This window comes from Crocodylus siamensis, chromosome 15 (genome assembly GCF_052110815.1).
Source record: "Crocodylus siamensis isolate JL-2025a chromosome 15, ASM5211081v1, whole genome shotgun sequence".
NCBI lineage: Eukaryota > Metazoa > Chordata > Crocodylia > Crocodylidae > Crocodylus > Crocodylus siamensis.
This window is the reverse complement of record NC_143409.1, coordinates 1,486,440-1,503,391: the sequence shown is the minus strand read 5'-3', so window position 1 is coordinate 1,503,391 and position 16,952 is coordinate 1,486,440. Positions and strand designations below refer to the sequence as shown.

At 42.7% G+C, this 16,952-nt stretch overlaps 1 protein-coding gene across 1 annotated transcript in view; it reads right to left on the bottom strand.

The window, feature by feature from the left end:
• The window catches only part of CTDSPL2 (CTD small phosphatase like 2), a 63,862-nt gene that overhangs the window by 9,502 nt on the left and 37,408 nt on the right, over nt 1-16,952 (bottom strand). Inside the window, exons 4-9 of the mRNA XM_090029357.1 lie at nt 12,295-12,444; nt 11,615-11,830; nt 10,756-10,834; nt 10,352-10,463; nt 8,955-9,041; nt 28-90 (exon numbers count right to left, since the gene is read on the bottom strand). Coding sequence (XP_089885483.1) covers nt 28-90; nt 8,955-9,041; nt 10,352-10,463; nt 10,756-10,834; nt 11,615-11,830; nt 12,295-12,444 — 707 coding nt within the window. The remainder of the gene's footprint in view (nt 1-27; nt 91-8,954; nt 9,042-10,351; nt 10,464-10,755; nt 10,835-11,614; nt 11,831-12,294; nt 12,445-16,952) is intronic.

Genomic DNA, 16,952 nt, shown 5'->3' with positions numbered 1-16,952 from the left:
TTAAGGGAGATATCCAAGTATCGTTACCTCATAAATCTGAGACATACGTTCCAGAAATTCTCTGAAGAATGGCCTTAACCGCACATAAACCTAAAGCAAAGATGGAGTTAAATAAATATTTAAAGGTTCAAAATATACAGCAGTTCAGAAGGGACAGTTTAACTAAGACAGTCTGCACGGATTATTAAATAACATGTTCATTCTGAAAACCATGAATAATAAGGATACAGTAATATTTGAGTTATGACGGATATTTAAAATACTTTGCAAGTGACATCAATAACATCTTCTATATGTAAAATGGTAAAGTCCTCTTGTAACCAATTTCACTGGAAAACTGGATCCAGACAGAAAGCTCTTAAATTAAAAAATGGGAACCAGATCATTTTTTAACTAAACACTGAATTTTTCAATTTTGATCCAACTAATCTACTGCAGGTTGCACCACTCAGGCTGCCCCATCCAGTTACAAGCTAGTGTCTGTCAGTGTCCGGCTAAGTGGCCTGGCCATTTGCCGAAATGCCATTAATTCAGGTGCCCCTGGATGACAAAGACCCGTAGGCATTCTGAAATAAGAACGGGGGGTCAAACTGGAAGAGCCGCTCTGCCCTGCCATCTCATTGACACAGACCACCATTTGAAAGGGAGAAATGATATCCACAGGATCCAATTGAAACCTAAGGAGAAATGTATAGTTTGAGGTTTAGGAGTCTGCAGTTTATTTCAGAACACAGGCAAAAAAAGATCTCACTGAAGTTAATACCCATTATAACCTCAAGTGCAGCATCTTGACCCCTGAAGATCTAGAACTGAATCCAGAGAAGAGACTCCTAGAAACATGGTACCGTTTCAGAGAGGTCCTACACACACACACTGACCATGTGATATTGGAGTTTCAGTGGAAAAAGGAAGGCTGGAGTACAGATGAGTAGGTGTGAAAACCAGACCCCAGGCTCACTGAGGCCAACAACAGGCTAGAAGGATGATCACACCCTCTACTTACCTTCTTTATCAGCTAACCTAGCTGTGTGCAAAGTCGTTCTCGTTTGTGGAAAGGTGTTGCTTTGAATAGATTTCATTAAAAACGGTACAGAAAAGCAACCTGGGAACTCTTATTTTGGTTGAGCAGGTCAGTTCACAGCCTGCATGCAATGAGGTATTAAGTGGCACTCAAGTCACCTGTTGCTACCGATAGATTTAAACATACTCGTTTTGAACTGTTTATCTTCTGTGGGACCGTTCAACCAGTAAAGCTGGCATCTTTCTGAGTGTGAAACCTATAGTTTGTTGGGAAGGCAGTTCCTGAGCATCATTTATACTGTTAATCATACACGTTTTAATTGTTTTTTCCCACTAAGATCTGCATGACCTCTGTTGTCTAACCATTCCTCTCAGAAGGAAAGTAGTGTGCACTACAAGAGGATTTTCTTTGTGGTTGCTTGAAGCAGGGGTGTGTGGGCTGAATCCAGCCCGTGGAGCTGCGTGATCTGGCTCACGGCTCAGACCAGCCCTGCACTGTCTGTGGCATGTGGAGCCGGTCTCGTGGGCTGGACCTAGTGCTGTAGCAAAAGGGGTGATCCCACGGGATGCCACATGCAGTACGTGTCCTGTGCTGGCCCTGCTCCGGGTCTTGTGGTGCCTGTGGCATGTGGGCTACACCCAGCACCACTGGCACTGCTCACGACCTGGGGGTTGGCACAGGCGTGTACTGCATGTGAGGCCAGATGAGTCTGACACCTCTGGCCTAAAGGATTAGTCCTTCCTAGGTAAATACTCATTTTGCTGGGACTTTCATCTTGATTTCTTACAATAAAAAGGTGATAAGAGACGTTGTTAATGATACCCATAAATTGTTAACATTGAAGGGACAGAAGTGGCACTGTCTGGATCTAAGGCTTCTTTGAGGGCTTTGGCTTCAAGTCACAGCCAGCAACAAGCCTTTTCTCCTTAGTGGAGAGAGCTTACGTATTATTTCAGAACGTGCAGTCACCATCTCAAGCCCTCAGCTACAAAACTCTCCTGGCAAAGCTGCAACGCATCTGCCAATGCTCCAGGAGTGCCTACTAAGAAGAAAACGATCTCCAGTCGAATATACGATAATGCCCATGCCTGCACTAAGAGCCAGCCATGACAAGCAAGAAACTTCATTAATTACTGATCCAGTAAAATACAGACTGTACATTTCTACACACATTTCTAGCTTAGTTGCTGCTGTTTCACTTATCCTAAAAATGGTAACCAATACATTACAGGGATGTTTTGTTTATCTGAGACCCAGGAGTTTTAAAACAAGGGCATTCAGCTAAACATACAGGAAATTCAAATTCAAGCATGAAAATGCTGCCAGAGCACCCCCAAACACCCCCAATTCTGCTCTGTGGTGATTACAATGACCATATAATTAAATTTATGATTAAGGCTTTTTAGTGATTGTGAACCCAGATTAAGCAGATTAAAACATATCATAATTTTCTCCAGTCTACTGTCAGCTAAGTGTTTAGGTTGTCCTGAGTATTCATTTCCATGCTTTCATGGCTTTGGATGTCTTTTAATTGTCTACTTGCTTGGATTTGAGATAACTGCAACATCCTTATGTGTTACCACAAATTTACTCCTATATGTACTCTTAACTTTATCTTAATATTAACATAGATTTTATACAAGTATTTTCTTGTTTTTTTCCATTAAAATCTCACATGTGAACATTGAACAAGAAATCCAAAGAGAACATTAGCAACTATTGTTTCTAACGAGTTTTGGTCAGATTCACTGATGTGTTGCTACTGCTTTGCACTACCCTGGTACAGGATAAAGTGGTCACAGCATAAGGGCCAGCTGAGATGATCTTGTATGAAATTCCTATCAGAACATAGCGAAAAAGATGGATTGCACAGTCTAATCTCTCCTTTTCTGTGTCTTACACCTGCCCCTATATTTTGTATCCCAACAATATCCTTCTCTACTCAGCCCATAGTTCTCTTCCTTCCTGCCTTTCCATTCTCCCGCTAACATCTTAGATTCTCCCTTTCCTGCTTCAAGATTCCCAAAACACAGAAACGTGTGTACATTTGCTCTCCCATCGCACCACCTTCAGCGTCTTTCCATACCACTTCCTTTCTTTGTGTATGCACATGTGCATACACACACACACAATCTAGTTTCCCCTTTGACTCCTGCCTCCTCTGAGAAGGTCTTATGTAACAGCTGAGTCTGAGAAAGAAACGTTTATGGCTAAAAGTAATCTCTGCCATTATTTTTCATTACTGTATTTGTTAACAGACACTGGTGCATGACATCCTCTACTTTAGAGAGGCTCAAATGAATTGCATGCTTTCAAAACAGGCACCGTGCTCAATTTAAATGCTCTTTCAAAATGGCCATCGCCTCCAAATGCTCCATCAAAGTGCCCCCAGGGGTTGTGCGTAAAAAGAGAACGGGTAGTCTCAGTGAGAACAATGGCAGAAGGCAGCAATTTTGAAAGAGAACTACTTTGCATGGAAGTCTTTGCTGTAGAATATTATTCTTCAATCTTTGTGTAGTCTGTGAAGAAAGCAGAAAAAAATACCACTAGTCCTAAAAAAAAATGCTGACCTGTAACATACGCACAGGGTTGGAATGAATTTCAACTGCGTAGGAAGTATGAAGAGCCTATATTAACCCATTACTTAGATAATTATGGAAAAAATGTTTCTGTGAAAAAGAGCAGCATAGCTACTTTGTACTCCTCCAGCTAGTGCCATAACTTAAGAAGACTCACGAGCAGACCAAATTTTTGACAATTTATACTAGAATTTTTCAAACCAGATGTCAGACTTGATACTCTTGGTTAAAGGAAAAAAACTATATTCAAAGGCAATTGAAAATGTCATCAAATGATTAATTTCATACACTCATAGAAAGACGGACTGGAAGGGACCTGTAAGATCATCAAGTCTAGTCCCCTGCCATGGGCAGGAGGTCATTGGCTCAAACGAGCTCAATGAGGTGCTTGTCCAGCCTCCTCCTGAACACCACCAGCGACGGCGACTGCCGCACCCCTGCTGGGAGTGTGTTCCAGATTTTGGTTACCCATATGGAAAGGAAGTTTTTCCATATATCTAGTCTAAACTTTTTCTCAAATTTGGAAAAAAGCATATATGAAACATCTATTTTACCTGACACAGCAATTTGAAACAAATCACCCTTACGAAAATAAATCAACTGAAAAAACTTACGGAACTCAAGAAAATATTTTATGGGGACTTGCAGAATGAATATGTTACATTTTTTAAGACACAAATACTCTATTACAAAACTCCAAATGGAAACAGGATGGAAAGAGCAGACATTGTGAAATAACAATATCCAGTACATTTTAAGTATATACAGAAAAAAGAGGCTATTACCTAGTTATCGTTACATCCTTAACATTTCTCTTTAAAGAATGGGACATGCTTTTAGTAAGCTAATGGAGCCAGTAATGGCAAAAAGGAGACTAATATCTGAGCTATGCAATTCATACATTTTTCTTGGATACAAGTCATGTAACTGTGTAAATCCACTTACCCCATCAAAATACTTTAAAATTCTCCCACAAAGCCTTCCTGTCATTTTTGTTAATAGAAAAAGCAATGATAGCAACTGAACAGCAACAATTATGTACACGCAAGATTTGCAGAAAACTGGTAAGGACATGGATTTCAGTTAAAAAAAAAGTTCTAGAGAGTTATTACAAATAACAAGAGTAAGAGAAAATATCCTGCAAGTTCGTAAATACTGGAGCCTGTCCTAAATAAAATTCTATAATTAGCTGGAACACAGAGCAAACCACTTACTCTCTTCCTCATTTTCTTTCTCATTTCCATATTTTTATCTATTTAATTACCTGGAAAACAGACCGTAACAAACATATGTAGCAGAAACCTGGCTATATAAAGAGCTAGATTTGTCCTATAGACGCGAACAGGTTAAATATTAATAAGAACATCCAGTGTCAGCTGAACTTCAGATGAATATTTCTTACTGAAAGAAATCACCTTTGCTCTGAAGTTTGGTAAGGAAATGCTGAGAGCAGCAGCCCAGTGGACATCGGCAGCCCTGGGCTTGCAAGGTAAATAATGTGGACTCATCTCAGGTTTGACACCGCCACAGTGACAGAAACACACAGGCGCTAATTCACGGGCGAGTCTACAGAGACTAGTGAAGAGCGACCTGTCTGCTTCCTGATCTCTTAGTGGATGCCCATCATAGACAAAGACCGAGACAAGTGGCTGAAAGGCTCCTGGTTTTGCTGCTCTTTTAGAGGAGCCGATGGGCAACACTTTCACCAGAAAGGGAAGCAAGATTTCGCCTCTTCCTCACTATCTCGTTGGTCTAAGAAAAGATGATTGCCTCTTCCTCGAGAGTTTGGATGCCAGGTACCTCTGCCACACTTCAAAGAGTATGGACTTAGCCCATTTATGTTTGGCTAAAGTGGGATGAAATATGTAAAATACTATCTTTTGATCAGCTATTATCAACTAGTTTTATCAGATCTTCCAAGAGTCACAAAGGCCGGAGTACTGACAGAAACAGAATGATCAGCAAGAAAACCGTTGAGCACAGGAACAGAGTGAAAACCCTGCCTTTTGATGGAGACATCCTCTGGATGGAAGAGGGAGTGAGATCACTTCATTTCTAGGACGGGTGGCTCTGTGCCAACCAAAACTTACTGCTGTTAACCAAGCTACAAGATAAATGCCCCCACAGGCTAGTGCTAAAAATTTACCCCGTTTACTCCTGTTCTGCAGATGGATGCACTGTAACATTCAACACAGTATTTTTAAGATCACTTTATTTAACATTTCTACTCAAAACACCTCAATGAACACAGCCAACACGAACTAAAGGAATGCAACCTAACATGAGTATGCAGGAAACTTAAACTAAGAAAACATTTTGCAAGCCAACCAACCCACTCAACACCTGTGTGAAGTAGGCTAGTATTAATATCTCCATTCTACAGATGCAGAAACTAAGGCAGGATACAAAGAGTCTCTGCCAGACCAGGATTTATATAAGGTAGAAATTTTCTAAGCACTGTCCTGTGCTCAAACCACTGAACAACACTTTTTGTCTGTGCTGTCAATGTTGAGGTGCAAACATTCATTTAAAACGTACTACTTTTAGAGAGATTTATTTAAAACAGCCCTTTGTTACTTATAATTACTGATGTGACCATGGGCTGAACTGAGCCACCGGGCTTGAAAGCGTATTATGGCAGATGTCAGTGGAACTCTAGGTACATTTAAGATCAGACACCTAGGACGCATCCGTACAAGTGGGAACATACCTTCCCTGGGAAGAACGATCCCCGGGAACTCCCCTGCATGTGCTCTGTTGTGTGGCAAGTTGCCCCAGGTGGGGTAGGGGAGGCTGGGGGCCAGCACCCTTACTTGGGTCCTGGGGGCCTCCCAGGGCTTCAGCAGCAGTAATCCCAGCATGCAGAGCCTGACCAGCAGTGAAGCATGGCTCTGGCTGGCCAGGCTCCGATTTCGGGTGGCATATGCTGCAACCACACACACTGCACTGCCTTTTTCTGGCACGTTTGTTTTTGGCACCAGGATCTCCCAGTGTCAAGAAAACCCGCCGTGCTGCAAATTAGCAATGCGGTGAACACCTTCATGTTTGTGGTCCCACAAACAGGTCTGCAGCATCGCAAACTGCACATGCACACTTGTCTGGACACACCCTTAGAGTCTAAGCAAACTAGTTCCTTGCTGCTACAGCACATGGTGGTAGCCAGTTTTGCAATATCCTTCAAAGGGCACACCTGCCCTTACAACTACTGCAAAAATACTGGTTCCTGGGCTTCTAGTGCCCAGGGATGTTGTAATGGTATGGAACTCATCTGCAGAATTATTATTCAGGTCGGATATGAGAGAACAAAGTCATTCTGTACCAGAAGCAGCACCAAGTCAGGTTTGAGTCATAGAAAAAAATGTGAGATTTTGATTAATCATTTCACAGTATTTCTGGAAGTGTTTAATGGAGGGTGTTGGATGTTCAGAGACCAATAGAAAAACATTCTGACAACCTGAAGTATTATATTGTGCTGTAGTTGATAAAATACATGTGTAATAAATGTGCATTCTCCTACTTTGCTCACTTTGTGTCTACTTCCTACTTGCCAGCAGGAGGACATACTAGGGAGAGCCTAGCCAACACAATGAGGGCGTCTATAGATGAAATTCAGATAAATCCTGTCCCAGACAAGATGACCAAATTGAGAACTGGAAGAAAGGCTTTTCAAAAGCAGATGAAATAACTACTGTCTATACAGAAAACCCAACACGGTATGCAACAGTCAGCTTCCATTCAGTGGTTTTCTGAAGAGTATAACATTTTTTATTCACAGCCTTAATTAATTAAACAATTTCTGGTTAGAGCTAAACCCCTGACAGCTTACATCTTCTGCTTACTGTCTGTGACCTCAAACACGGGGGGGGTTGAGGTCCCGTCCAGCCCTACTTTTCTGTAAGAGGTGGATGTTTCCGACTTGCCAGGTCAAATGTGTAAGCAGCACAATAAAATAAAAAGATATCCAGAAAACCTGAAGGATAAATTTGAGGTAGACACTGGCTGTCCTTTTCAAATCTATCTTCTGAAGCTATAGTTCTAAACTTAGGAAGCAACTGATATAAAATAAATCCTGGGTTAAGAAACTGCATCACCACTTTATTAGATAAAAACGAAGTACAATGTTGTTATATTCAGAAAACTTGTAATATAGCCTTACATTGATTTCAACTGCCTTTGAACCAGATCCTAGTTGCCGAACAGCTACTCTCAGTTAAACATACCACCAAAAGACCATGGTTATAGCCAGAAAATAATCACATCTGATTAAGATCCCCTGAGAGAGGGGAGGAAGAAAATAGGTTTTAATAATCTATTTGCTTCTAACATCAATGGCAAGAACCTCTAAAGAATTAACTCGAAGGTTCCTTCCCCACTCATCCAGGAGGAAACTGAGCTCGTCAGTCACCAAAGAGATAAGTTTAGAAAACCATTTAAAAAAAAAATCAGCTTCAAAATTTCAAGGGTTTTTATATGCAACAATGAAGAAAAACATTTTTAAAATTAGGAAAAATACCTGGACAAGTGTCCTTTTAAGGTGTCTGATGACTGGCTCATTCTCCAAAGCTACTACAGAGGGGTCCAATATCGTGCGAACTACATGGAGGGGAAGCTGTTGCTACTCCCAGGTACATCACACAAAAGGACCTGAGAACAACAGCCTGGGTCAGTGCAGCATCTTTGGCAGTTGCTGGAACAGATCTCCTTCCCACGCTTGCTCCTCTACGGTATGTCAACGTAAAACATTTAAAGCTAACAATACTTCCTGAAGCAGGACAAATGGCAATCTGGCAGTCTCCACAAGATAGTCAAGTCACTCTAATCACCAAGCAGAATCTAGCTGGGCCTGAAGAGGTAGAACCATTACAGGCAAAGGAGGTAGCAAAGCTAACTACTCAAACAGAAGCTGGCTAACAGGCTCTGACAATCAGCCTTTTTCACAGTAAGAACTGATCAGCCAGCATAGACTGACTGCCCCAAGCAAGGAAGAAAGTTAACAGTTTGTGGCAAGCTGTTACCTGGGAAATGGCAGTGCCTAAACTTTCAATGTTCCTGCCTCCACCTGCTGGTAAGGAGAAAGTCTGCAATAGAAGACTGCTGCGAAAAGGGATTTTTATTGTATAAATGATTACAGAGATTGTTATTCCTAATCAAGAATACCATGTAGACAATATTCCATTTCTAATGCACCATGACCTGCCTTTTAAAATTTCGAAACTGCAGCATATAACCCAGAAAGCTGTTTACAGATGCCAAACAATGTTTCTCTCCTTAGACAAGAATATAAGTATGCATAGTAACTGTTCAGTTATTCAAACAAAGAAGCACACACACACAGCTTACATATGTCTAATTACCTGGTAAATGACATCTTGAAAAAGAACTGGAAAAGTGAGTGCAGCATCTTCTAGCTCGTTTAGACTACAGTGCACTAATGTTTCATCCTAGAAAAGATAAAAAAGATGATAATGCTAACATGAAAAGTTTTGGTGATAAGTAATTGTTTGCTTCTTTACGTTTTTTGAAGGGCAAAATACACTCATATTTGGCAAACTGAATTCTGATTGTAGCTCATTATAGAATTTATTTCTGTTGTAATTGGAGCTATTGGACAGACAGAAGGAATCCCGAGAGAGAACGTTTGGTTCTGTAGATGACTACAACCCTCTCATTCAATTCATGCTGTTCCTCTCAGTCAATTCACACGGTTGACAGGAATCATCAATAATGTCGGAACCACAACTTTCATTTGGTATACAGTATCCCATTACTTTCCCTAAAGTTCTTTCTTGCTTTCTTCCATTTGTTAAAAGACTTGAATTTCGATATATGAATTAAACATGGATATACACAATGACTGAATTATCCAATTATATCACTTAACTATATCAAAATGAACTAATACCTGGAAGTTCCTGGCTAGAGGGTCTTGCCCCTCTGCTCAGGGTCAGACTGATTGCCACATTTGGGGTCAGGAAGGAAGTTTACCCCATGGCGGGATTAGTAGAGCTTGTGGAAGATTTTGCCTTCTTCAGGTGGTAGGGGGCATGGCCCTTTTCCTTGGATCTACTGAGTATATTTTAACAACCCTTGCAGCAGTAAGGCTAATCCTGTGGCCGGTTAAGCTGCTATGCCTTGTAGCTGGGTGACAAGGTGGACGGTGTAGTTTTAGGACTAGGTTAGACGAGGATTTGTATGAGATGGTTTGGATAGGGATGATCCTGCCAGAGCAGGGGGCTGGACTACAAGACCTCCACAGGGTGCTTCCAGCCCTATTTTTCTATGATTCTACGATTGAGAGAGAGAAAAAACAAATAATTCTAAAGAATATGCTTCATAAACATCTTTAAATGGATTTTTTGTACTGTTGATAAGACGAGTCCTCTATGAATTAAATGACATGCACTGAGATCATTCTCTATCAGTACTTGCTCAAGTACAGGTGATACTGAATTTTCCCCATAAATCCTTACAAAGGCTCCCTAGAGAGAGTCAGCTAACACTCTGCTCAAAAAGATTAATGTTTCGATGACTGGTTTTTTTTAAAGAAAAACAATGAATCACACAACAAATGCAGTAAAATCATATTCCTGTGATTCAGTGATAGTTTCTTAGCACCTTCAACTTCTTTTTTTCCAACTTGGTCTATTTTTAAATTTGTAAAACCTTTGCAAATACCCTGTAAATCCTATATCCCACCAGAGCTCTTTTTACTTATGCAAATGCTGCCTTTTATGTCTAAAAATATATTTACCAAGTCTAGAACTAAAGAGAATTCTGGTGTGCTTCTTGTTTTCAGTGGAAGAGCTGGCTTCCTATTGAGTTGTTCTTCTGTTAGTGGTGGAACATGCTTGATGAAATAATACCTAAAAAGGAAAAGACCGTGTTGTATAACTACATTCACATTACTCTAACTGGCAATTTAGTAAGACAAGAGTCATAAGGACAAACATAAGAACTCAGTCATTTAAACTGAACAAATAAACGGTAAGTGGTCAATATGTACTATTAGTTTTAAAGACAGCCTGTTTAAAAAACAACAACAAAAAACCATACATCACAAATAAGCTCTACTGTTAAAAACAAACCAGCTAATGATATTTAATCTAGTATTCAAAATTATAATTTTAATGTTTCGCTACAAATGTTAATACTTACGGATCAAAGACTTCCCAGTCTTCTTCATAGGTGGCTTCTGCATGAGCTGATGAATAACCACTGTCTGGAGATACTGGTGCTAAAATTCAATTAAAATAACCAACCAAAAAAAATAAAACAAAAAACCACAAGAGCTAGTCTTATTAGTGCATGGTTTTAAAAGGTGAAAAATTTGTACTTAATACATTTATGCTTTATTTCCCTTCCACCCCTCACTTTCTTTGGGTGAGAGTCACCTCCTATGCAAGTAGCCCACATAAGCTTTTGTGTTGCTTAAAATAGCATTATTTTGAAGATTTAAGTAAGACTCACACAACAGGACATAAACTTGCACTGGCCTTCTGCATTGTAGTAGATCTCATCTTTTAAAGACTAAAAAAAAATAACTGTCCAAAACCAAGGTAGATTTCTCTTGTAGAAAAATGTGTGGATTTTCTCTTTGGAAATTATGGTGATAATTATGGAAACATTCATCATCTATATTGCTACGATGTGATACTTTCTTAGGTGACAGCGATCAAAGGACTTGGAACTTCTCTTTGACAACAGGCAGTTAAACAGTTTTTCTTTTAATTTCATTTTTCACTAAGAGGTAAAATCTGGACCCCCTCAATCATAAAATTCATCTGACTTGGGGTTTCTGTGGAAGTCAGCGTTACATCAGAAATGGATCTGGCACAGAAAGTTAAGATTTTATCCTGGTGACTAACAAGGGAGTATCCCCAGTGCCTCATGCTCACAGAAATCGAGATGCAAGTAAATACTTTTGCATGCTCCGTTAGACAAAGAGTCTGTATGAAACACATTTTTCTAACTGAACATTTAACATGGGTATCTCAGGAAAATTCACATTTCCTACCTGTCAGTGGTGGTAGATCACGATCACTTGTTTCCTCCACTTCTTCTAAACCATTGTTGATAGTAGATCTGACTTGCACTGCTTGGCTAGTATAAGCTGCTCCATTGGTCGACGTTGCAGTACTTGTAGTGATTTCATCCACCTGTTCCATATCAAGCTGTTTGACTATCTCTTCAGCTTCAACAGCTTGCCCGGGGGAATCTGATCCTGATGTTCCTGAAATTAAGGTTTGGTACTCACTGCCATTACCCAACAAAGTATTAGTATTCACTGACAGACGCAGGAAAAAATGGAACAACTGAAGATGGCCCTATTAATTCAAGCTACTGAAAACAAACCAAGAATAGAGAAAGAGACAAACTCATTTTAGATGGTAGTAAGTTAAAGAACTTAATGTCAAATGATTTTTTAGACTACATAACTCAATGTAAAATATTAGACAGTCATGACTAGGAAACAAATATTTCAATGCATCTAAGCATTTTTCCTCTTATACTGCTAAAGCAACTCTTTAAAGGGTTAGGTACAGTTTTCCTTATAGCAGCTGTAACCTATGCTTGGTTAGTCAACATTAAGGCTCACCTGACAACCTTTAAAAAAATTAAATAGCAATCATACTAAGATATTATCTTATTAATGTAATAAGCAGGTAAAATTGGGCCACTTTAGATAATAATTACCATTTTTATTTGCTGGTGAGAAAAAATTGAAAACAGGAGAAAATATGGTCCCCAGTAACGTAGTCCGTGGGGGACTGCCAGTGGTGGGATTATCTTCTAATTTTCCATTCTGCTTTACATGTTGGTTTGTCACTTCATAACTTCCAGCTTCTGTAGATTAAAATAAAACACAGAAAATGGCATTGAAGTGATTCTGCTGCTCATGTCTACATTCTTCTGTTGTTGCCATTTCCATTGAATAAAAGCCACAGTGAACTTGCCTCCCTCTTAATCAAGGGTCATGTAAGATAACATGAGGATTTTTTTTAATAAAAGCATTATCACTCGCTAAAATCATTATCTCAGCATAAAAATAAGAAGTTAGCAAGTACCAGTTACTGTAAAAAAGATTATAAATGAATGATGCATAAAAGTTTAAATACTTTAAACATTTGGGGCTCTATCCTGAAAGACATATGAAGTGCTAAGTTCCCTAAAATCCATTGATTCTAGGGTCAGCGCGACTCCACTAGTTCCCCAACATCCCTTACTTAGATAGTCCTTATGTCAATTTTATTCTAAAAAAATTAATGCTAGAATTAGTCTTCATAATCGCAGATGACAAGAGGCATGGAATTTAATTAAACATCTCTGTTTTAAATGAGGCTTTTTATGAATATGCGTATCTCCTCATACGCATCCCTCAGCTGAAAAATGCCGTCTCATAAGTGGTCTGGATGAATTCCAAAATGTGCAATTTCTGCCGAAGAAAAAAGGCTCCTGGCACTGTGCCATCCAGTCCATGGGGAGCTCTGTGGCCCTAGATGCTGGAGCTGGGCTCTGGAGCCAGATCCTGGCAGACTGGACCAGGCGGAGGTGGTGCTGGGCCTCAGGAGCCCCATCCTGGAATGTGGGACTGGACCAGGACAGCACAGGTCCCCTGAAGCCCCATGCTGGCAGGCAGAGGTGGCGCAAGGCCCAAACCTAGTGTGCAGTGTCCAATCTGGCCCATGGACTGGCCCTGCACCCCTCATCTGGGCTGTGGGGCCCAAAGGTTGAGCACCATGGCCTTACAGAAACTGGAGTCACATGGTTTCTGCTGTAGGTACATGCATTTAGTACATATGAGCTTGGGATCTTTTAGTCAACGGTACCTGTTGGGGGCTGCGCATATGCCCTGAATGCCCTCGTGCTCCCTAAAGTAAAGGGCTGTACATGGTGGAAAATCCCTACGTGCCTCCGTTCCTTCACTAGCACCAAACATCCAAGCAAGGATTCGAACAGTGAGGACGTGCGTGTCTGTGCGCCGGGAGAGATGGAGGCATTCCACATGCACAAAGACATGTTGAAAAACTCCAGTCAGAGAAAGACAGGAAAACCTTTCTTCTTCAGTGTTTAACCACCATGAGTGAGTGCTTAGCAGCTACCTTTCAAGGAGATGAGAAACAGAAATCTTAGCTCTCAACCACAGGACAGCTCCACAAAATTGAGCATGGGACCTGACACTTATCTGGATTAGTGGTTGGTCGACATCTGGACTGACCTCCCAAAAGCTACCCTAGTGTCTTAGGAATAAGGACTTGTCTGAGACAAGCTACAAGACATTGGTTGAGCCCTAGTGGAATGTCTCCTATCTTGAGAGGGAAGAGATATTTATTTAATGAACAGGGAGCCATAATGAAAGCCAAGACCCATTTACAGAATACCTGGGTTTACCCTTGAGAGAGTTGCTAAGTCATAAATGGAGCTGATTTATAAATTTGCCTTTTCCTAGATAGAAAGAAAGATACAGCTTAAAAAATGTCTGGTATGTGGAGCTTAGCATCCTCAGGAGAGTTATGAGGTTCAAGGAAAGATACAGGTAGGTAAGTAAGTATATGACCTGGTTCACGTGGCATTCTTGAAGTCATCTGTGACCAAAAATTCAGAGGTGGCTTGAGAAGGATTCTGTCCTTGGAAATGTGGCCTGTGGAAGGCCAGACATCAGAGATCGTATCTTGCTCACTTTGCAAACCGAAGTGACGGCATCTGCTACAGACGCAGGACTAACTCCTTCCCAGGAGAACTTTAACAGCATGACTTCAGCATATGCAGCTGCCGACAGACGTGAAGAAACACGCTTTACTGGAAGCAGCAGCGTGTTAGTTCGATCCAGCTCTGCAGTGTCTGTACAGCAGGATTTTTTGGTGCTTTAATCTAAAGCTGATTCAATCACCCAAAAAGCCCCACTAAAGCACCCCATCTATACAGACGCTGTGTGAGCCAGGTCCAACTAAGTGTTGCCTCTTCTGGGCAAGTGCTGGGCTCTGGACGGAGGAACGTGGAGTTTGAAGTGCCATTTTTTTGGGGGAAGGCTTAGGTTTGTAAGCAGCCTAAGTTTCCATACAGGGCCAGGTTAGCTCTATGTCTAATAACTCTTGGATAACCAGCTGCCTTAAGCGAGCATGAGACCCAGTTGTGGAAAATGCTTAACATCTGAAATGTTACAAATGCTTGCAGCATCTCCCATAATCTGATCACTCCCTTCTGTATGTTTGTGTGTGTCCTGCACGTGATCAGGAAGTTGTAAGACAATTAAGTGTGAGGCATTTACAGTAGTTTCATAGTTTCTAGGGTCGGAAGGGACCCGAGTAGATCATCTAGTCCGACCCCCTGCCATGGCAGGAAAGAGTACTGGGGTCAAACGACCCCAGCAAGGTGATTGTCTAACCTCCTCTTAAAAACCCCCAGGGTAGGAGCCTGCACTTCTCTTGGAAGCTGGTTCCAGACCCTAGCCGCCCTGACCGTAAAGTCGCGCCTCCTGGTATCTAGCCTAAACCTACCCTCTGCCAGCTTGTGACCGTTATTCCTGGTCATTCCTGGCGGTGCTCGGGAGAACAGGGACTCCCCCAGTGCCTGCTGGTCCCCCTGACTAGTTTATAATGGGCCACTAGATCCCCCTCAGCCTTCTCTTGTGGAGGCTGAACAAGTTCAGGTCCCGTAGCCTCTCCTCATAGGGCCTGCCCTGTTGTCCCCTGATCATACGAGTGGCCTCCTCTGGACCCTCTCCATGCTGTCCACATCCCTCCTGCAGTGCGGCGCCCAGAACTGGACGCAGTGCTCCAGCTGCGGCCTGACCAGTGCCGCGTAGAGGGGGAGGATCACCTCCTTGGACCTGCTCGAGATGCATCTGTGGATGCACGACAAGGTGCAGTTGGCCTTCCTGACCGCGTCCCCACACTGCCGGCCCATGTTCATCGTGGAGTCAATGATGACAGAGCCCTGCAGAACCCCAATGCCCATGTCCTTCCAGTTTGAGAAGGACCCATCCACTACCACCCTCTGGGTGCAGCCCTCCAGCCAGCTGGCGACACATTTGACTGTGTGGGTGTCGACACCACAGCCCCCCAGTTTCTTAATGAGAACGAGGTGAGAGTGTCAAAAGCCTTCCGGAAGTCCAGGAAGACGATGTCCGCTGCTACCCCTGCATCTAATGATCTGGTGATCTGATCGTAAAAGGCCACCAGGTTGGTCTGACAGGACCTGCCACTGATGAACCCGTGCTGGTTGCCCCTAAGCATGCAGTCCCCCGCTGGCCCCTCCTGGATGTGTGCCAGCATAATTTTCTCGAACACCTTGCCTAGGATCAAGGTAAGACTAACTGGCCTATAGTTTCCTGGGTCCTCCTTCTTCCCTTTTTTGAAGATGGGAACTACGCTGGCCCTCTTCCAGTCCTCCGGCACCACACCAGAGCACCATGAGTGCTCGTAAAGCTGTGTCAGGGGTCCTGCAATGACCTTGGCCAGTTCCTTTAGAACTCTAGGGTGGAGATCATCCAGGCCGGCTGACTTGAATACGTCCAGTCCCTCCAGAAGCTCCCTCACTAGTTCCTCGCTAACCCGTGGCCCAGGTGTGCCTCCCCCGGGGTCCAAGGGGGGCCCAGCAGGGAGGTGGCTGTTCTGGTCCCTACTTAGGAAGACAGAGGCAAAGAAATCATTAAACATGTTAGCTTTGCCGTCTGGTGTGACGACCAAATTTCCCAATGCGTCCTGCAGGGGCCCCACATTACCCGGGACCTTCTTTTTACCCCCTATGTATTTAAAGAAGGACTTATTGTCCTTAATCTGGAAAGTTAGTCCTAATTCCATCTCTGCCTTGGCCTTCCTGACTGCCCCCCTACATCCCCGAGCGACTGCAGTATAGTCCTCCCTGGTGATGCCCCCTTCTTTCCATTGGGTGTACGCCTCCCTTTTAGCAAGGAGACAATCCCAGATGCTTTTGGTGAGCCATGGAGGCTTGTGTGCCCTCCTGCTCCCTTTGATCCTCGTTGGGATTACCTTCCTTTGGGCTTGGAGGATCGTCTCCTTAAGGAGCGACCACTCTCCTTGGACACCTGGCTCCCCTCCCCTCTGGGACCTCAGTGCTTCTCCAACTATCCTCCTTAGCTCGTTGAAGTTTGCCCTCCTGAAATCTAGGGCCACTGCCTAGGGCCACTGCCTTACTGCAGGCCATTGCCGCCTTGCGCTGGATGGTGACTCCCAGCAGGCGATGATCGCTGTCGCCCAGGTGGTCGAGCACCCACAGCCCCCTCACCAGGTCATCACCCGTGGCCAGCACTAGGTCCAACAAGGCGTCTCCCCTGGTGGGGCTGTGCACCTCCTGGGTTAGATGGAGGTGACAGATAAAATGAAAATGTAATG